The sequence below is a fragment of the Corvus brachyrhynchos genome, unplaced genomic scaffold (genome assembly GCF_000691975.1).
Source record: "Corvus brachyrhynchos isolate BGI_N302 unplaced genomic scaffold, ASM69197v1 scaffold1, whole genome shotgun sequence".
Taxonomy (NCBI): domain Eukaryota; kingdom Metazoa; phylum Chordata; class Aves; order Passeriformes; family Corvidae; genus Corvus; species Corvus brachyrhynchos.
In genome coordinates, this window is record NW_008237222.1 from 2,919,239 (window position 1) to 2,941,128 (window position 21,890).

Sequence of the window (21,890 nt, forward strand, 5' to 3'; positions counted from 1 at the left end):
GGAATGCCGTGGCCCATTCCAGCAAAGCTCTAAGGCTATATTTAACTTAATTGCCACTGATTTAAAAGTCAAAAAAAATCCCAGAAATTTTGCTGGAATGGATGAAAATTTTTATGACCTCATAACCAAACATTTCAATGTACTCAACGTAAAAGATCCAATTCTTAATGCCTTCCCATAGAAAGCTGGCCAAAGGCAGTGTTACTACATTTGACTCATACAGTTCAAAGCTGCTAAATATATAGAAGTTATGTTTTAACCTTTGAGTTAAATGATCAGTTTTAAGTTGTGTTTTTATTTACTGATGACTTAATGAAAAAAAATGTACTCACAGTTTGGAACTGAATTGTCTCTTCTTTGTTTGCCAACTCTAATGCGAAAAAGGATTTATTGTGGGACATGTTGGCAATATCGTGCCACCTGCAGACAAAAGGGACAGGATATGACTGGACAAGCTCTGATTTCCACACCATTAAAAATGCGACTGAAGACCAGAACCACCACCAAGAATACAGATAAAGGAATGAGGACATCCTCATGAGGGGAAGAGGAGAGGCAGACATTGATCTCTTCCATCCTGTGACCAGTGACAGGACTCGAGGAAATGGCCTGAAGCTGAGTCAGGGGAGGTTTAGGCTGGATATCCTGAAAAAGCTTTTCACCCAGAGGGTGGCTGGGTACTCCAACAGCTCCCCAGGGAAGTGGTCACAGCCCCAAGCCTGACAGAGTTCAAGAAGTGTTTGGACAATGCTCTCAGGGACATGGTGTGACTCTTGGGGTGTCCTGTGCAGGGCCAGGAGTTGGAGTGGATGGTCCTGATGGGTCCCTCTCAAGACAGTATATGCTGTAAGTCTATGATTCTGTAAAAAATCATTTTATGATTCTGTGAAAAAGTTCATTAATCTATCTGAACAAGTTGCAGACCATCACTTCCTTACCATTAATGGCTGCTGAAAGGAAAACATGTACGTGAGTAACTCTTGGGAAGATGTACAACGTGTACAGTAGTTACAATTATTACTTGTCTTTCATTTGAAATTCTGTCAAGTGTTCTTTAAAAAAAAATCAAATTTAGACAAATTTAATTATCAGTAAATTATAATGTCCCAACTGTTTGAAAGCAAACCATATAAAAAATTTAAATCTACACTAAACAAAAGCCTTTAAGGCATTATTATATATATTTTCTAGAACTCTTGCACATTGACAGATGAAAAAAATTTAGATTGCATAAAATAAAATATATTTATTCAGCTTCTTTTTAAATGCAAATTTAGCTTGAACCATTAGTATTATGTTAGTGTAAATAAAGCCCATATCATAGATTTATTAAAAGAATATTCTGCAGTGCACAAATACATGGAAAAAGCATGACCTGCATATAGGGCTCTCTCTAAAGGTATTTATATGACTCCCATTTTCATTACATAGAGGTGATTTTTAGCATTTTTCCACAGCAATTCCCTCATGTATATGAGATAGAGAAACATTAATGTCTCCATTCTGATGTCGAACAAAAATCCCTCAAATTTAAGGTCTTGGTTCATAATCCTTTCTGGAGACAACTATGAAATTACCTGAACCAATCTCAAGCATAACCCAGTCTTTGTAAACTATACTAAGGGGTCATTTGCCTATGCTTTATCGCCACCCAAATACCATGATATTGCTACCCATGACGGAATTGCCCATAGCCATACAACAAACAAGCAAAAGAGCAGAAAACTGAATTCTGAAACTGGAATATGAAACTTTCTGTTGCTTCCCAATGTGCAACTTTTCTCCTATGTTTACAGACACTGCATCTGCAATTCTTTGAGAATTAATGTGAAATGCATGGACAAATCTTTATTCCTCTCTGTGTGTGTTTGATAAGTACAGCTGTTGTTTAATGCTGTAGGAAAGCAGAGCAGGGCACTTTGATGACTCCAGACAATTAAAAAGATCTCAGCATCAGCTCTCCTATCACAGCAGAGACAGAAATTTCTGTGAAGGACATTTAACAGTAGTGAATTTATGAATTCTGTCAAACAAAACTACTAACCAGAAAGAAGCACAGTTGCTACTTTCTCTAATCCCAGAAATGCACCAGAAGTGATGTTCCAGTAACTGCTGGACCATAGGATTTCAAGCTTTCTGTTCATATTCAGTCAAAAATTCAATTCTAGAAGATTAAAGTTCATAAGAATAAACCCTTTCTTGCTTTAGCAATAACTATAAGTTGCTGAGACTCATTTTATAAAAAATCTCAAAATGTCTTCTAAAAATTTATTCCAAATTCTGCCCAAAGATGCCCAAGCAACCCCCCTTAAAGACAGTGGGAAGCCATTTCACATGAAGACTGAATTTTAAGTGTTAGATAAGTCAGAGCTCTGTCTACAATTTATTAGAACATTCAATAATAAACTAAAAAAATGTATGAATCCAAAATAATAAAACAAATTTTATCGTGTAACTCTCCACATATATGTATAATATATGAAAGGAACTCCTAGACAATTTCACAGGTGAGTATTTCTATATGAATTGATGTGACAGTCTCAGGATTTAAGGTGCTCTGTGTGCAGAGAATTGCTCCTTTTTGATTCAATAAATGTTTTGCAATGCAACAGTATATTCTTAGAATTAATCTGTCTGAAAGAGATTCATTCTGCAGTTAATACATTGAAAAATTCCCTCTGGAATTCACTGTACTCACTATAGCCTGATGACTAGAAGACTATGTTCAGGTTAATCAAATGAATAAACACAAGTCATATCTAAGAGTCATCGATGCTTGTGAGGAACACACATAAAATGTGAAGTTCACAAAGATATTTTATGAAAGAACAATACTAACCTAAATACAACAGGAGGACGACCATTTTTGTGTTTCACAAAGATACCATCAAGACATGCTCCAATGAATATGTCACTTCCTTGGCTGTCCTGTAAGAAGTTGCAAAAAATTATGCAAGTACAGAAAAAGGTCTTTGAACACAAAGTTACATAAGAAACAACTGCTTCCATAATTCAGGAGGAGAAAATTCTGCATGGTGTGGGTTTTGGGTTTTATTTATTCTTGGCAGGAAGTAACCGCTCTAAACAGAGAGAAAAGGGCAATTGAACCAAAGATCAAAACCCCATTTACCTTTGCAGGATAGGTCTCTTCACCATAGCCCTCCATTCTTTCTACTTCTTGCATATATAACATTTCTGCATCAGGAGGAGTAAGGCCTCTATAAATGAAACAACAATCAGCCAGTACTGCCAATAAGAACAAATCATCCTTGTTTTACTCTGAATGACACTGTCAAAGCTTGAAAAGCATCCCCAAGACATCCAGGCAACCATCAAATCATGCTGTTTCTATCTGTACCAATGGCTGATATATTTGGCTCAGCCTTTGCACTTTGATTCTAATAATTTCTTTCTCTCTGGCATCTTTAGGGGTAAATGGCAACAAAAACCAGTTAAAATTACCATCTCTGCTAATGGCAGACAATTATGACATTCTCGCTCAAATCCAGCAGTCTCTCCACATTTCCTCACTTTATCAGAGGCACACATGTTCAAGACATTCATTTCCCCTATACTGCTGTAGGGGAAATATGAAGTCTGGCATTTTACATTTCAGAAAAGACGGTTGGTTTCATCTTCTAAATGCTGACAGTTTTAACTGTAATACTTTGAAAACATGAGGACAAGATCTGTAGGTAAAGCTAGAATTCTTTATAAATAGACCAACTGACAAAGCTTTCTCACAGACTTGCAGTAGTATCACACGGCTTCAAAGCTTGTGTTTACCTACCCACCAACATACCTCAGTTACCTCATAAAAGACAATGTTTCTACGTGAAAAGTCCTATCATACTCATTGTTATGTCTCTCAATACTTTTTCAAGCATAAATCTCTCAATTTCTTCCACTTTTTCCTAATGTCATGAAGATTAAGTTTACTTTGCTGAACCTTAACCATGCAATCTTGTAACAAGTGCATTTCAAAGACAAGTGAAACTGCAATTTTCAAACTGGTGTTTTAAAACAATACAGGGGAAATTATTCAGTATTACTCACATAGTCACAAACATTTTTCTCTGATGAACTGATAAAGAGAACTTAACTTTCCTTTGTCCTGGAGTACTGCACCTTAGCTCCCTTCTACCTAAGTTCAGAGGCATTCTGGCACAGTTACGGTCTCCACATTTCTCCTGCTCTCAATAACTCCCAATGTTGTTTACCAAGACACATCCTTACTCGGGTTAGAACTTCACAAGAACAAGAGTCAGAAGCATTATACAGGTGAAGTGGCACTATTTAACTGTGTCCTGTATTCTTTTCAAGCAGAATCCTCTCATTTATTTTACTAAATATTCTGTTCTCTTTTCATTTTCATTCAGCAAAACCTCTGGTGACTTTAACACAGATGTACTAGAGAAAAAACTCATTTAAATGGGAAGTGAAATTAGTCCAACTGTATTTCAAGATTCACAACTTTCTGAGCTACAGAAGCTACTGAAGACCGAAATTAAGCATTGAAGAGTTTTAGACGTGTTACCTGTACTTTTGATGTAGCAAGGCAACCTTCTGTGTTGCTTCTTCCAGTATTTTTTCTTCTTGTAGCCAACCCTTAAGGTAAAATAGCATTTGTGGAATGAAATACAAAAAAATTCTACAAAATCAAATGGTTATAGTTTCTTTACACATATGAAACAACCCTTCACTCTAGTCTTGGAGCTAAGATGCTATAATATGCACAAATAAACCCAAAAAGCACAAACACTGTTTTGAAGTGGTTTTACCCACTTTCCCATCTGTACCTCAACCTTCTTTTCAGTACAATATACAACAAAATTGAAAAGATCTTACTACACCTTTGTTTCTGTGTAATATAAGGTGTCATATATCACTCCAATCTCAAAGAAAACCTTTAATAAATTTGACAACCTATGGAGCAGTAAGATAGATGAGCATGGAATCTTCCTAAAAATTACTTGCATTTACCAATTTTAAGAAGGATTTAAATTTGTCAATTTAATAATTTAAATGCACCAATTTAAAGAAAGTACTTACAACTGGAAACAAAGCAAATCTTTGTAGAAACTCCTGAGATTCATACTGATCATAGTCTCCAAAATCCGCTAAAAAATAAAAAAAATCTTGGATTCAAACACTTTTAACAAAATGATTCAAAACCCAATTAATTGCAGCAGGATCTCCAAGTAGCAAACCTTCATCCTATTGAACTACAATCTGAAAGCAAAACAACAGAACGAACTAATCAATAACGTTTATAAAGAGAAAAGGTAAAAAAAATCCCATCTTTTCTTCAGAAAAGTTGGTAACACTCCTTGTGGATAGAGAAGAAGAAGAAATGATAAAACAATCAGCATTCAAGTTCCTTAGTTCTTTAGTGTTTTAGTAGTTTGATTTTTTTAATCACAGAACAGCTGAGGATGAAAGAGGCTTCCAGAGATCTAACTCTAAGCAAGATCAGCTACAGCAGATTGTCTCAGAGCTTTCTCCGGGCAAATTTTGAATATTCTGGCTCTATCTTCTTTACTCCCTCCTATCAGATACTTCAGTATGGGTCCAACAGACTACTCTAACTTGGAGCTTTACTCAAACACTGCACAGAGCAGCTGGAGCATCCTTTGGCTAACAAAACTTTTACAGCTCCCTGCACACAGACACGCAGAAATTGGGAGCTAGAAGCCTTTCCAGACTAAGGGGCATGCTCAGAAGGGATGTAACAGTTTTGATTTTACATCATGCCAAAGAGCATCTCAAGGAATCTCACTCTTTCTCTGTTTCCAGGAAAGGACTAGCCAACATTTCAAAGAAGAGAAAACAGTCTACACTGGAAAAGTTATGTACCAGCCTTGGCAGAGAAACTGTGGAACAGCAGTCTGCATGGAACAGCAGTCTGCATGGAACAGCTGCTCCCAAAAATTCACATTACCACAGACTCTCATACATATCAGTATCATTTTAGGGACAGTCAGGAACCAATTTTGTATTAAGTATTAAAATATGGAAGTTATTTATATGAAAGGGGAGCATCTCTGACACACTATACCAAGACAGCTCTTGAGATAAAGCAGTGTTTAGAATTAACTTATTGTATTTATTTTAAATACAGATCATTCTTGAAACCAGTTGACTTGAAACAGCAAACACTGCTTCTGTTCATTCACTAGCTAAAATTGCTAACCTACCTGGTATAAGCTACTTCAGTCATTGGAGTACATTAACTTAGAACCTGTGCTTTTTTTGAGTTGTTTTTTCACTGTGTTATCAAGACGTACAGTTCATCTCTTATACAGGAATAAAAAAGGATGGTGAAAGCTAAAATTATGAATATTTTCCATCTGGAAAGAGGGTTATATTGAAAGATTTCTATAAACAACTCACTGAGCAGAGAGACATTTACACTGTCCAAAGACATGGAAATAACAGAGCAAGATTTTTTTCAGCTGAAGACCATTAAAACCTGGCTTGGATTAAACCGATTCACTGTTATATAAACAAGGCATTAATACACTTTATCCTACTCCACTGGTAACCACATTTTAAAAAAAAACAAAATCATAATCTTTATTGTGATACAATCAATGTATATAACTAAAAAAATACAAAATAATCTTTGGTTGTACATGCTGCCAATGACTTTAAGTCCTGTTCAGTTTTGGCAGGTTTACAATTGCTGCTAGATATACTGAAGTGGCATTCACTCTGAATGATATACAAATAACAGTACACAAACACATTAAACACAGCTGCTGCCATTACAAACTTTTGAAAGATTTAATATCAGACAAGCACGTTGCAAGGAACACCAGACATGATCAGTGCAGACAGACTCAGGACTGGTATATACTCTATCCCATCTGACCCTAGCTAGGAAAAATAAAGCTGCCTTTTTCATATGTATCACAGAAATGTGTTTTCAGGAGTGATTTGAACACAAGAACTGTTAACAGTCTCGCACACTAACTTGAAATAATCTTATGTGATAGGAAATTTGGGATAAAAAAATGGAAATACAAGTACAGCTGTACATTCAAAGTTGCTTATTTATGAAGATGTGTCAGAATAAACAGTCTCCATTAACAGAAACAAAGGAAGGCTCTGTTGATGTAGGCAGACAACTAAAGCCTTTGTCCCTAAAGGAACACCAATGTCTATTTCAAATCCAGCTCCTGAAAGTACATGTTAGATACACAGGTATCTGAGGACTGCACAGAGGCAAGTTCGGGGCCACTGATCCAACTGTTCCTCTCCTCAGTCCATATGACAAAGTCCTAAGGAGCAAGCTCCTTTCATAACTTACCAAATTGGGTCTTTTGAGTGACAAATAGAAAACCAACAATAGAAAATATATCATCAAAGTTTCTAATTCAACATTAGCTAGTTGGCATAATTTCTTACTTACCCTGAACTGCCAAACCAGCCAGATGTATTGCTTGTTCCAGCGTGCAAGGAATGTTGCCCTCCAATATATCTTTCTTCAATTGCAAATAATACTGATACCTACATGGGCAAAAAAAAAAAAAGCAAAAGCTAGCATGGGCTTCCTAATTTTTAAGAGACAGCAGAAAAATGTGCCTGCACTTCCTATTCTTCTCTGCATTCCCCAGTTTGAGTTGAGGGTAGTCTTCCTCATCATTTGGACCCACTACTTCAAGGCCTTTTAAAACTCCTGCCTCCCTTAACTTTCACATACCATTCTAGAATCAGCGATCTTAAAGAATCTCCACAATTTCTATCTACTACCAATCCCTCTTCTTTTTTTTATTTTTACCTCCTCCTTCCTTAAAATTGTTGCTATAGTCTCTTCACAATGTTCAGTAAACTGCTTCTGTATTGCTGCATTCTCTTCCAATAGATCTAACAATGTGCATTCCCCCAATCCCAGTAGTAACTTTCATTTCTGCATTACAACTTCTCTGTACATTTTGTTCTCACTTTCAAGGCACCGTTTCTTTTTCTTTTAATCTAAGCTTTTCCTGCATCATCTCTTGTACATGCAACCACTACTAGCTGTACTATTTCTTCACAGACTGAGCCACTATTTGCCTGAACTTTTCTACCCCTTTCAGTCACCCACGGAACTTCCTATCTGGAGTCCAAAACACCTCAAAATTGCCATTACAGCTAGACAGACTTAGCCAAGGAGGACACTTGTCTTCTGTAAGTCAAGTTTTAAAAAGTTCTTGACTTCCTCATATTGCGTGTTAACTCTTGTGAAGTAAGGCTTTAATACCGAGAACATTAAAGTATGTGCTATAATTCATTCAGTGATTAGAAAGGTCAGGTAAACTCCACACAAATTTTATTCATGTTAATGGACAGCACTCTTCCATTACTGTTTGCTGTCCTGGTAAATACAGTGATAATTTATAAATATTGTTTAGACTCTTGGGGATCCTCCTACAAAAACCCAGTATATCATATGAGAGTATGTAACATCCCCATATAACACACACAAGAACAGCTGGGGCTAAACCCAGGCCTTAAAAAAAGGGAAAAGCCCAAGCCATTTGGGGAAACAAGTCTTCCCAGTCAAGAAGCAGAAGGTAAGCTCTTTCCATAGAACTGCTATTAAAAGCAAACATTTAGATAAAGAATCTTAACACTACCTCTGGAGAGCACATCTCTTTTTATCTATAACATTTCCATTTCCTGGTGTACCTTAAACATATAATTTGCTTAAACATGTTCAATCTCATTTGTATTGAAAAGGCATGAAAAAATCCAGATTTCTGAAACTAACCCAGACTCTTACTACCATATATCAAAGTAAGTACCATCCTCTAGGACACAAGCATAAGGCTGGCACATAAACTCCTGCTTTCTACCTCGCAGCACACCACCAAATTTTTGTTAAAGCTCCAGCATAAACACCATATTCTTCAAATAAATGCCAGAGAAGACTATTCAAGGTTCTGCAGGCATTTTAGCTATTGAATGCAACACCATGATACTTATCTTACTCTAATGCATCCCAGTACACCAACACAGAATCTGAACCAGAGACTTTTAAGCCACTAAAATTGCTGAGAAATAGAGCAAAACTTTGGAGTTTTCAGGAAAAAAAAAGTTCAAAAATTACACATAAAACCAAAAACTAAAGCTGCCAAGCATTGAGCAGTATATAACAGCACCAGTGTCTGCACCACGAGGTCTGCACCTGGTGACCCTCAAAAGCTCTCACATCATAATTAGCAGGAAAGGTGTCTGGCAGGGTATTTTAGGAACAGAGTATGTAAGACAGTTTCATGTAACCACAGAATAAATTAAGCTGAAAAGGACCTCTGAGTGATCATCTCCTTCAACTCCCCACTCAAAGCAGGGCCAACTTAAATTTTTTAGCTTAAGTGGGTTAGTTAATACAAGCACATATTTTTGAAATAACAATACAGATTTGTAATTCAGCTATGGGTTTTGTACTCATTTGCCTATTAAAAAAATAATTAAATTAGAACTATAAACATTAAGTCATTAGAAGCCAATGTACAGGCCCATAGGAATAACTGGCCAGTATGTATGCTCAGTTCTATTTTTCCCCCTGCAGTCAGCAATAATTATGTGATTTTCCCCAGTTTCACAGTAGAAACAAACGCATAATACCAGAACTAACATCCATATTTATGGCTCAGTTATACACAAAAAAAAAAAAAATCACAAGCTGAAGTCTAACCTGTAGCTTGCCAATGTATTGGACTGAAAATACAGAAAGTACTAAAAGCAAAACAAAGGAAAGCACAGCTTAATAAAATCTGCATGTGCTTTGTGTAGGATGGAGGTCCACAAAACAACACATGAATTTTCAAAACAAAAAAACCCAACCAACCAACAAAATTTTAAAAGTCAAACATGAAGGGACTAAAATAATTAAAAGTCTGACCATGCAGGTATGCCTGTTACTTAAAACAGGTTTGAGCAGATTCCTAAGATCATAAAAGAAGTTAGTTGCTTGCTTAGTTTATCACATATTTTAAATATTCCAAAGATACATTATCATACAGTTTGAACATAAATTCTGCCTAAAATAGTTTTCATTTCTATAAAGGTAGGGGAGTGGAAAGCAGACAACTTTTAAATAAACCATACATTTCAGAATGCTGAAAGCAAATTTATTAACACATAGAAGTTTATAGTAAGAAGTTTACCTGGTAATCTCCGGCTGAAGCTGAGAAACAGTAGGCACATAGAACACTACTCCAAAATACACAGTTGGCTCCAAGGCATATTTGTCCAGCTGCTTTTTCAGAGGCTTGTCCAAATCTACCCATCTGCGTTGATTCTGCTTATTATAATACCAGAGACTGAAATATGTAATCTGAAAAAGAGGCATTGCAATGATGAAAAAAAGTTAATATTGTGATATTAGATAAAATATATTGTAAGAAAGTCTTGCTACTTAGAAATAAATGTTTTAAAACACTAAGGCTATGGGTTATTGAAAATTCACAGAGCTGCAGAGCCATTGACCGTAAAAAGCAGACACTACACTCAGAAAATCAACTCGCTTACATAAGGCCCCCACCTAAAACTGTACCAGAACTACTCTTTACTTGCAAACAATTCATAACTCATAACTCTGTTGTGGCAATTCACAGATGCTAGTAGTAGACATTCATGTGTGACAGGAAATCTAAGGGAAGTGAGGAAGGCAAATGGAAAATGACATGGGACAGAGGATAGCCAAGCATGGCTTCTCTGGGGACTTGGTAGGCAGGCTCACATGGGATGCTGAAGGACAAAAAAGCAAAGGACAGCTGCTCAGTCAAAGCTGAGCTCATTAAAGCATATCCATGGCTCACTCCACAAGCAGGAAAATGACCAGATACAGCAGAGCAGGAAGATATCTTGCCTGAGAGGGCACCCCTGACCAAGCTAAAACAGAACAGACAGTATGCAATGAAACAGACCATTGCGAGAGGCTGAGGATGGCCCTGGAAGGCCAAAATCCCACTGGACAGCAACTTGAGCAACACCATCTAACTTCCACTAGATCCTCTCCCAGAAGGAGTCTGGATCAGAGTATTTTTCTCTTGCTCTTGTCTTTAGAACAGGACAGTCCTAAATCCATACTGCAGAGTCACTCACTAAAATTTCAATTTCTCCGCTATGTTTAAACTGGCTAAAATCTGCTCCCACAGTACTGATTTCATGCAGTTCTGGACCAGAAAACAGATGTGGATTGGAAAATACTCATGTCACTATCAGACCAAACTGGATATCATAACTAGAAGTGTTTTAACTGAGGGAGGCAGATAAGTGAATGTTAAAAATTACCAATTAAGTCTGTAGGTATTTACATTAAAATTCTCCAAGTCCTTGCTACATACCCTTTATTGTATGTAGAAATTGTAGAAATACCAACACCTTTAATCCAATATTTTTCCTTACATATTTTCAGACATTTTTAACTTACACAAAATAAAGCTTTTAAGGATGAAATTCTATAAAGCAGAGCAAATATTTATCATGATTTCTCTAAATCAATAATTTCTGTGAATTAGTTATCGAAAATTTGTGTCCCTACCAAAAACGTATTTTCTGTTGTTTTCTCAACAGCTCTAGCATTTTGATACTTTGGAGCACAGATTTGAAATTCACTGGGGAGAAACAGCTCATAGTAGGAGAAGGCCACTTCAGTACATTCCCGCAAAAACTCACCCATACACACAGCTGAAAATTCATACACATACATCTTCTTAGTTTACAGTCTAAAAAGGATGAAGAGCCCACCCTCAGGGGAGTTCAGATTTTCCTTACAGCTCTGACAGGCTCACTATGTGTGCAACAACCACATATACCCTATCCCAAACTTCATGGACAGCACTGAATCAGTGCTTCGTATCAGCACAGATCATCGAGTAATTCAAGGCACAAAAGTCAAGATGTAGCATTAAATTAATAAAACCATCTATTCCATAAAAACATTTTCTCTGGGATATTAACAAAAGTAGGAAATTAGAGCCAGTTCTAAGGCATAATGTTCCTTTGACATTGCACACTAGCAAAATGTACTTCTTTGCTCCTCTCTAAATTAGCACAAACACAGTTCTAACTGATTGTTGGTGGGTTTTGGTGTTTGTGGGCTTTTTTCCCCCAAGGTTTAAAAAAAATCCTTTAAGTTAAAATTAGTGCTAGCTGCCATGTAATTGCAAAATTAGTATTCACAAGATAAAAAAATAAGTATGTTCAGACAAAATCTGCCTATTTAACCTTAAGATGCCTTCTATAAACTCTAAAACAACTCTGGCCCTCTGATAAAAAGACAGCCTATAATACAGAAAATCAATTGAATTAGAACAGTTCGGAGAAGAAAACAGCAGGTTTTTTTCCGTATAGAGGAAGATATCTAGAGAATGTGCAGAATGGGAAAGTTTAAAAATCATGATAGAGAACCAGACTACTCCCAAATCAGAAACAGAGTTCTCTGTAAAGCAAATCCTACAAAGCAAATTTTTCTCAGGTGGACACTGTGTGGCCATCACTTCTAAATTTTGAAAGCCAAGAGTAAAATTTAGGAAGTCATAAATACTTTGACTTTCAAGAAGACAAAAGAAATACGGCTCTGAATATAAATAATATAAACAACACTGATTTCTAAATTTTCCAGTCCAGACAAACAAAGTTTGCTGATACCTTAAATGACATTTTATTTCTATTCTTCAATCCCCCAGTCATTAGGTGACCACCACCACCCCACAAGGATATTGAAGACAGTATCTTAAATTCCATAAGATGTTGAGGAAAAAAACCCAAACAGTAGTACCACAGAAACTCCATTACGAAAGAAATACCATGTTCACTGCAACATCACATGCTGGAAAGGATAAAATGTACTGAACGACTGACTAGTCCTTAATCCTTCCTGCAGACCGAGTAAGGAAAGGAATGCGTATAAAAAGGTGTATTTCTCTTTCATCACAAGACTGTTAACACCATGTACACAGTCACAGGAGCCAAAGTCAGGCTATGATGCTGACATTCTGCTCTGGCCCAGCCCACTTCTCTGACAGGACAACCACATCAGCCTCGGCTGAGCACCATCTGAAATGTGGAACCACAACATTCTGGAAGAGCAGCGGCCATGACAGCATGGCAGACTGAAAGCAAAGGGTAACAGCTACAGCTGAAAGAGTTCTATAGAGGATATCACACAAACATGTTTGTAAACCAACTAAAAATATACCCCAAAAAAAGCACAGCAACTGTTTGGATAACTCACTTGCAGCCTTGGTGTACTTAAACCTCATAGAAGCACAGATGCAAAACAAAGGTGAGGAGAAAAAGAGTACAAACTTCTGTTAACATCACCACTGTTTCAAACTCGCTGATGTAAGATGCTCCTGGTTCTACACCCTGCATTTCAACTGAATGTATAGACTAATTTTAAGGCATGATGATCATTTAAGTACATCTATTTCTTAGGAACACTGACTGCTTTTTATTGCCTACACACAGAACCAAGCAGTTACTGGCATAACAGACTAAGAAAAATGTTTCCACATTTTAAAATATCCTCTGGAATCCAGCATATCTTTAAACAAGCCATGTAAAATATTACAGACCAAAGCTGGTCTTCTGACTTCTATGCAAACCTTTCACTTCACTTCAAGGGCAGAATTTGATCCTGTGAGTTTTCAGAGGAGCTTATGCACCCTGGAATATTCGCACTGATTAAAATAGAACCCACTTTTATTCATTGCTATAACATTTTATTATTAGCAGCTCAGGACAACATCCAGTGCTAAAAAGAATGGCATGACATAATTCTTAAAATATGTTAGGCTGTTAAGATTAACACTACTTTGAGGTTCGTTTATTTTAGTGACTTATGACCAAACCCCTCTGAAGAAAATCAAATAGAAATAAAAGGAACATATAATTTCTGCACACTTAATTTCTATCTATTTGCTTTCTGACACTAGAGACAGTAAATATTTTTGCATAAAATATCAAGAGCTATCAAGAACACAAAAGTACCAAAAGCCCCACACAGTATCTACATCTCACAAGTTGGTGGGAGTGGAGTCACTTCATCATTGAAGTCAACCAGACTTCCTAAGCTAAGCAGAGGAGTTTCACCAGGTATGAGTGCCACAAAACTACATTACTGCAGGTAACTATATTAGATCTTTTGGCATGATGTACAGTGAAAGTACAGAGAAGTGAGGCTGATCAGCCTTAAGAAGAGACTAAGTAAAATCTTACTGTGGACTTCAATTGCCTAAGAGCAGGGCATAGACAGAGAAGATAGAGCCAGAGTCTTCTTGGAAGTAATCACCACAAGTATGAGAAGCACTGGGGACAAGCTGCAGCATGGGAAATTCCAGTTAGATCAGGAAAAAAATTTCACAACAAGACTAGCCAAACACTGGAACAGATAGCCCAAAGAGGTGTCAAATCTCTATCCTTGGAGGCACCTGGGTGGTAAACTCACCCAGGCAACCCACAAACCACCTGATTCTCCTGAGCAGAGGGTAGGACCATGCTACCCTTGGAGGTCCCCTGAGGCATAGCAGTGTTCAAAATTTACTTCAACCTTACATATTTAATAATATATTTTACAGTTAATTTCCATATCCTATATTATCAATCTTGAAAAATATCTCATACATTACAAATAGACTGGAAAAAAGAATTGTTTTCTAACGGTTAACACGGTGCCTTCTAATTAATGTATTTGGCTACCTGCCTCAAGGGTACCTGAGGAATCACCATCCTAAGACAAGGCAAAAAAAAAAAAAGAGAAAACAACAGCAACAGAATGCAATCAAAATATATTTTCAAGCTTTTCCTCCTTTACACTCATACATACAAATAAAACAAACCGTAAGACATCCCTGATCAGAATGCTGAAAACACCTTCTCATTATTGAAGGATAAGCACTGCAGTCAAATTCATAAAAGTCCAGTTAGCCCAAGGGCTCCACCACATCTAGCTTTACTATATGCTTGGATACAGAACAGCTCCTGCTATCAGGATAGCACAGTTTAAATAAACCACGTGCAGGAGAACTGGGTCAATAATCTTATACTAAGCACAACCGCCAGATACCAAATGAAAGCTTTACCCTACACCCAATGTTAAGAGCTACAGAAGGAGACAACAGGCCTTGAAAACTCTCCAGAAACTCCATTCTTATCACAGCAGACAACCTCCTCCACAAAACTTCCCAATCTCTAACTGAGAAAGGACTTGGAGCAGGCTGGACTGGCCAGTGTACAATATCCAGGACTTCTTGAAAGTGGTAGAGAAAAAAACCCTGTGAGTCTCGTCATGTACCAGCCACCAAGTAGAAAGTTGCACTTCTTTACATACTGCCATGACCAATTCTTCTTGCAGAAACAGGAGGACCACTGACTAAAATCCCTCCCTTTCCCCCCATATTGAAGCTATTTACTATAGGGTACATTTGCCTAGACCGTTTTTGTTGTTCTAGCACTGATAAGCTCTTCAGCTGTAGTTGCAGGAGGGAATACTTAGCAGAGTAGCTGTATGATCAAAGAGACAAGTTATTCTTAAATCTTAGTTCTTTCACAATGGAAACTTTTTTTCCAGCACTCACACACACCATTATTTTCTCCTAACTACTATAACACAGATTTCACAAATACTATTTGAATGAAGTAATTGCCAACCATAGTTTAAAGCAAAACAGAAGGGATAAGAAATAAATAAGCAAATCAATACCTTGCAAGGTAATCTGATGTATTCTAGTTTATTCAAATGAAACACTGTACAAATCACAATACACTGTGTTTTACACCCTTCAAATACCTTGAATAAACAATCTTCTAACAGGCAAGGAATATTCTACTCATCAGGACATTTGACAAAGGTAAGCTGACTAATTTACAAGGTAAAGAGCCATAGCCTCATAGAGCACAGAAAACATGATATCCAAGACATTTTAACCTCTTGCAGAGATAGGTCAGTTATCCACATGACCCAGAAATGCAGAAATACACTTTTTTTGGAAAAAAAAATATTATTACTTTTTCCCACCACTGTTCAAGGCTCTGAGAAGGATGAACTCACGTAACTGTTTTTGACTCCCACCTTACACATCACTGACATTAGAAGTAGTAACATGTTCCCATTCATCAGAGGCTTAAATTCTGATTGCCTTACTAAAGGGAAAAGCCAAATTTCAAAGCAGTCTAAAAATACTAAACAATAAAAAATGCCTTTGCTTCAGAAGTAAAGAAAACCTCTTCTGTCAAGATTGGTATAAAACTGTACAGCAATTCACTGACATGATGGTAAACAAAATGCAATTAAGTTGTATATTCATTTATAAAAATGCTAAAGAAATCAGGGGCAAGGCTTTCTTACCGCCATTATTTTTTTCATGGAAAAACCTTAATTTTGTGCTGCTCAGCATAATAAGACTGAGTGCAAACCCTTTACCTGAACGTGTATCTTTTTTTCTTCAGAGGAAGAAATAATTGCATTGAGGCAGTTACTGATTTTTGCCTGACTGCTCTGTCCTTCAATTTATCTTGGTTGCTAAATTACAATTATCACACTCTTATAATTAATATGTGTTTTAGATGGACTCAAGTTTGCTTTTCAATAAAGTAGCATCTTTCAAACTAATCAGATTACACACTGAAGATCTGCATTCTTATATATATTCCTCCATGCCAATTTCTCCTTTCCTAATTTTAAAGAAAATTTGGTTCAGAGAGGCAACCACAGCAGCTCAACTACAAGTACTGCTTCTCCTCTTATTTCACCAAGCATCAGCTAAAACATTGTCAGACTTTGATACAAGACATAAATATAATTATGTTAATGATCCCTCTGTCATGATGTGGCCCAACTCTTATTTGTCAGTTAATATGGTTACTGACACATATAGGCAAGAATATTCATCGTTGCACTTGGTCTTATTTTAAAAACACTCTTTTCATATGAAAAACACATTTAAGAAACCACAATTATGAATTAAAGGTATTTTTTCGTGTTTTCTCCAACAGAGAACTGATATTTTAGAATTCAGAGCAAAGTTTTACATCACAGTTCAAGCATTTCCGAAGCACTGTTTCAGAACTTTGAAGTTATTCAGGATCCAGATAACCTTGGTTCCTTTTCCTCTGCATGTCCAAAACAAACACAGGAACTTCCATATGCACAACACATACTCTCCACAGAAGTTCCCTGCCATTGGTTCTTGTACTCTACCACATATCTGCACTTAAGTCAGACTCTGCTTGTACACAGTAGCAGAATTTGCCCCTTCTCTCTGGTTTAGAAGTGCTATTAAAAAAACAAAACAAAACTATCAACAAGAGAAAGGCACCAGTTATAACATCTCCTGCCAAACCTACCTAGCTAATATACCTAGCTGTATCACAATGCTCTAAAGATCTCTGTATTTTCAAGGATTTTATTTGCATACTAGTGCCCTAGATGCGAGATTAGCACTGTTGCACATACTTTCTACGGTAGTTAACCAGCAGAGCTCTCAACAGTTTTTCAAAACTTGTGATTCCAGAATGGTTTTCTGTAACTGCTTTTTGCATAAGTCAAGTTTGGTTATAGTTCTTTCACAGGATAAAAGACAGACTGTGCTACAATGGGTAAGTAACTTATGTTCACTGTTCCCTTTGGCTTCTTTCCCCAGTTCCTCTGTTTAAGAGAGCTGGATTACATACTCATTCCTGATGAGTCACATTCTAGGAATACCAGAAGATACTCAGTTTAATGAATTCATTTCACTTGTCTACAGAGTTTACCATTCAGTAAAAAAATATTGTCAACATACGTAAATCTTCCTAAATGCTAACTATGTGTCCATACTAGTACACAACTTGGAAATCAAGAAGTACTAATTGGAAAATCAGAAGAAAAACAGTGTTTAGCCATGCAATGCATAATTTGAAGATTACTCATTTACATAAAGATCTGTTAAAACAAATATCTTAAAAGATGGCACACCATTAAAAATAGTTCAGTTCACTGTTCAAATTCAGTAATTCCAGACTACACCAGAAAGAGGCATTCACAAATGTTACCACTGAATGCGTAAAAAAATGGTAGAGATTCCCCTAAAGCCTCATGCAATAAACTGTTTTGAAGATGCTTGGGAACTGCTTGTCCTAGCTGTGTAGGCCATATACAGTAATCTGAAACTGACTCCTTGGATTTGAGAATGGTCCCGAGCCTCAGTATCCAAATAAACAGTCATACTTTCATGTTTAACACTTGGAATCCACCTTCATGCTTTAAGGCAGTGAGCTTTAAGCTCAGTGCACTAAAAATATGCAACTTCTTACAGAAATATTTTGTGGTTTACTGTATTAAAGACTAAAGTTGTTTTTGCAAATTTAAGAGAAGTGCTGAACACATTTTTCTTTCTGAAAACTTTCTACTAAGCAAGCAGTGAGGAATGATGCAGTATCTGCTTGGCAAATCTGACTATTTAAAGGCAGAACAACATTTTTTGAATGCAAGCTCTGGAAAGTAATTTATATCCCTATTTTCCATTCCCTTTTATTGCAACACGCTTTCCTGCCAAAATAATCCATGCAAGAATGCATGAGTGAAGGAATCTGCTCAGAGTTCAATAGTTTACTGTCAACTCCCTTAGTCTGATATATGACTCTTAATTGAGGGAATTCCATCTCTTGCTCTCTTTTTTTTTTTTTTTTTAGTTTTTAAAAAGATTTTTAGGAGTGGTTCCGAAGAAAGAGATAATGAAGAATAGGTGAAAAAAACAGCATCTCCAGCGCTCTGTGACTAGTTCAATAAAAGCTAGCAGTCATCATTCAGGAAGACAAAGCCTTTGCATTTTGCAAACAGTAAAAATTCTATACTTTCTGTGACTTAGAAGTTACATCTGAAAGTGGATAGATAAAATTGACAAACTCCATTCACACAACAATAATTGAATTCTAAATATATGATACCTGATGTGTTCTAAGTAAACACTAAGCCTACAAGCGTAGCTAGATTCTCCCTTTGCTAGAAGGAGAAAGATTAAAAAAAGAAGGCATAACCTTGCAAAGAATTGCATTTTCAAAAATAACTGTACGCTAAAAAAATATTTGGAGGCCCTACAAGAATGCATATTGCAATTGAAAACAACCACAATAAACAAACCCTTATAAGTTAATGGCTTCACATCTATTTCATTTTTCATTATTCTCCAAACAGGAAAAATAAAAAGCATTTCTGAAAACAACTGACTATATATAACATTTCCCACTGAGGAATCCTACAGTAATGCATGCTGTGTAAAGTAATAAATATTTGCAGGATTAATTTCTAAATATATTTGCTCAATATTTGAGCAAAGTTACCACCAGTTGCCATTGCTTGACAATAAAAAGATAACATTTTAAAATATCATAGTTATAAATACAAATTTTTATTATTATTTTCACAATTACTCATATTTTGGTTACCTAAGTCCAAGGTTTGCATCCTGTATTTGAATCTCATAATCAAAAGGTCATTCTATGGCAGACCACAGAACAGAACAAAAGCGTATTTTTCAGAACAATGTTAGCAACACTAAACTTGTATCACTAGCTTTCTCTCTCCTGCCCCCCAGAAGTGCACATGCAGTCACAGTGCAATGACTACAAAATGAGCTAAACTAAACCTTTGGAGACTCTAGGGGGAAATGTCAGTTCACCCAGGATTGAGAGCATTCGAATACTGCATTTAAAACCACCTGTGCTCAACAATTTTATAAAATAATGACATTGCTTCATATGTTGGTAATCTTTGTAGATTTCCATCAGCATTTCAAAGCTTAGCGTTTCAGAAGGAATTCACTCAAAACAGGAGATGTAGGAATAATCACTAAATGTGTGGAAGAACAAATTTCAGTTCCAAAAGAATCCTTCAAAATATCAAGTAAGGAATTTTTGGGAAAAAAGTCAGCTTGAACCGATATTTACATACTCAACTAGCACAAACCAGGTCTCATCATAAGGCCAGCACTCAATCTATATGACTATATATGTGCTCCAAGACAGTGTCTGGAAATATATTTGTGGTATTTAAACAAGCAGGACAAAGAGTTGGTCACTGGTACACTTATCACATTTTGTGCTTTAGATTCTTTTCACAGCACTAATCCATCAGAAAAAAAATACATGCACACAAATAACACGCTGTCTTATGACTCAAGTCTTGCTGTAGTTTTAACCATGTTGCTTAGGTAGAAATTATTTTCTTGCTTTATGGGTTTTTTAAAGCAGAATTCTCAGCACTGTCACATTTAAAAACCTGTTACTTTGTTTACCATTGTAAGCTTTTATTCACCGACACTTCTCACATTTCCTCCCCGTGGACACTATCTAAGCTCTGTAATGTAAGTTTGCAACTGTTTTGGAGCAATCCAAGTCCCCATAAAGACCAGAAGGTGAAGAAACAATGGGAACACAGGATAGCTGCACCAGTAAATAAGCTGACTGCCCTACATGGCAAGGATTTACCACATAGGTCATCTAGTACTAGAAACTAAAGTTATGCCTTCACTTGACAACTCGCTTACCTCCCGCAATTCAAGCCTCTGAGCCACTGCTTCCAGACTTTCCTGGCCCGTGCTTTCCACCGACAGAGTGAACTCCACAAATTCATTGTTGAGCAGCTGGATACGAGCCACCAAGCAACTCTTGCTGGATACTGTGTAACGTCGAGTTCGTTTCAATTTTAACCCAAAAGGTAGAGGCATCTTCTTTTTCCCCAGAGATGGTTAGTGATAAAGAGCGGCTACCACTGAGACCTTGACAGGGGACGAGAAGTTATCTCCTCTCAAAAGGTAAGGAGCTGTAAAGTCTCCAGAGATCAACCAGCAGCAGCAGTATCCATTAAAGCCAAGCAAGTTTTCCACCAAGGGACAAGGAGAAGAGACATCCACTGGAGTCCTAGTAAGGAACAAAAGAGAAGAAATAAAAGAATCAGAAATACTTTGACTGAAAGGGGAATGGTAACATGGGAAAAATAATATGTATATTTTTTCTAAATCTAAATAATCAGTCTACCTTTCCAAAATGCAGGGCTGTATTCAAATAATGAAATAAGTACCAGAGTTTCTGGTTTTTCCACAGACAACATTGGGTTTTGGCAAGTTGATCTCTTTTTTTTAAACTCACAAGTGAATAATGAGTCTTAATCACGTGTGACTGCAATGTCTTAAAATAAGTATTTATAAACGGAACCGGTATTTAAATGAAGTATGTCTATGAAATCTGAGTTGCCTAAGGTATTTGTAATACTGAACAAAGACATTTTCTTTAAGAGTAAATTCAGCAATCTGGCTTGTTTTTCAGAGTGTTGTGCAGGCTCAGCCACTATCTACTGTTGGATTAAACACAAAACCAAGCCCCATAAATGATAAACCAGAAAAAAAAAGAAAGGCAAGAGAAGCATTAAAACTCACACCTTAGCCATTTTCTACCAGACAATTAAAGTGCAATTCCTCTAATCTTCCATGGATTACAGCAAGCTGTACCATTATTCCTTATGCTAAAGCACTGTATGATGCTTCAGGTTATGCTTTGCCTCACCAAGAGAGTACGTGAATTCTGAGAATCGTTTATTTTCTAATCTTTTCTTGAAAATCATACTCTTACCCAGACTACAGGTATACCTGTACAGGTACACCCATTTCCCCACCTTTTGCAAACACCTTCACGCCTCCTCTCCTGTCAGTTCCATTCCAAGCTTCGCCTTTCTCCTCTTCCAAGTGTTTTCCTAGCGCACGCACCCTAGTCTGCGAAATTTGCCACAGCGTCACGGAAAGGTTTGGGCTGGAAGGCGCCTTGAAGATCCCCCCGTTGCACGCCGCTCCCCGGGGCAGGGATGCCATTCCCTCGGCGAGGCTGCCCTGCCGGGCGGGGCGGCGGGGGGGGCCCCGAGCGCG

At 37.0% G+C, this 21,890-nt stretch overlaps 1 protein-coding gene across 5 annotated transcripts in view; it reads right to left on the reverse strand.

The window, feature by feature from the left end:
• PTPN21 (protein tyrosine phosphatase, non-receptor type 21) overlaps nucleotides 1–21,890 on the reverse strand; it is a 46,273-nt gene that overhangs the window by 21,495 nt on the left and 2,888 nt on the right. For 4 of the 5 annotated variants that reach the window (XM_008629694.2, XM_017728971.1, XM_017728970.1 and 1 more), the window contains exons 2-9: nucleotides 20,520–20,892; nucleotides 10,155–10,324; nucleotides 7,415–7,512; nucleotides 5,053–5,120; nucleotides 4,538–4,608; nucleotides 3,131–3,218; nucleotides 2,840–2,928; nucleotides 333–420 (exon numbers count right to left, since the gene is read on the reverse strand). In XM_008629694.2, the coding sequence (XP_008627916.1) occupies nucleotides 333–420; nucleotides 2,840–2,928; nucleotides 3,131–3,218; nucleotides 4,538–4,608; nucleotides 5,053–5,120; nucleotides 7,415–7,512; nucleotides 10,155–10,324; nucleotides 20,520–20,699 (852 nt within the window). In that variant the 5' untranslated portion in view covers nucleotides 20,700–20,892. Of the gene's footprint in view, nucleotides 1–332; nucleotides 421–2,839; nucleotides 2,929–3,130; nucleotides 3,219–4,537; nucleotides 4,609–5,052; nucleotides 5,121–7,414; nucleotides 7,513–10,154; nucleotides 10,325–20,519; nucleotides 20,893–21,643; nucleotides 21,741–21,890 lie in introns of all 5 variants that reach the window. The other variant, XM_017728969.1, reaches the window with a different exon arrangement.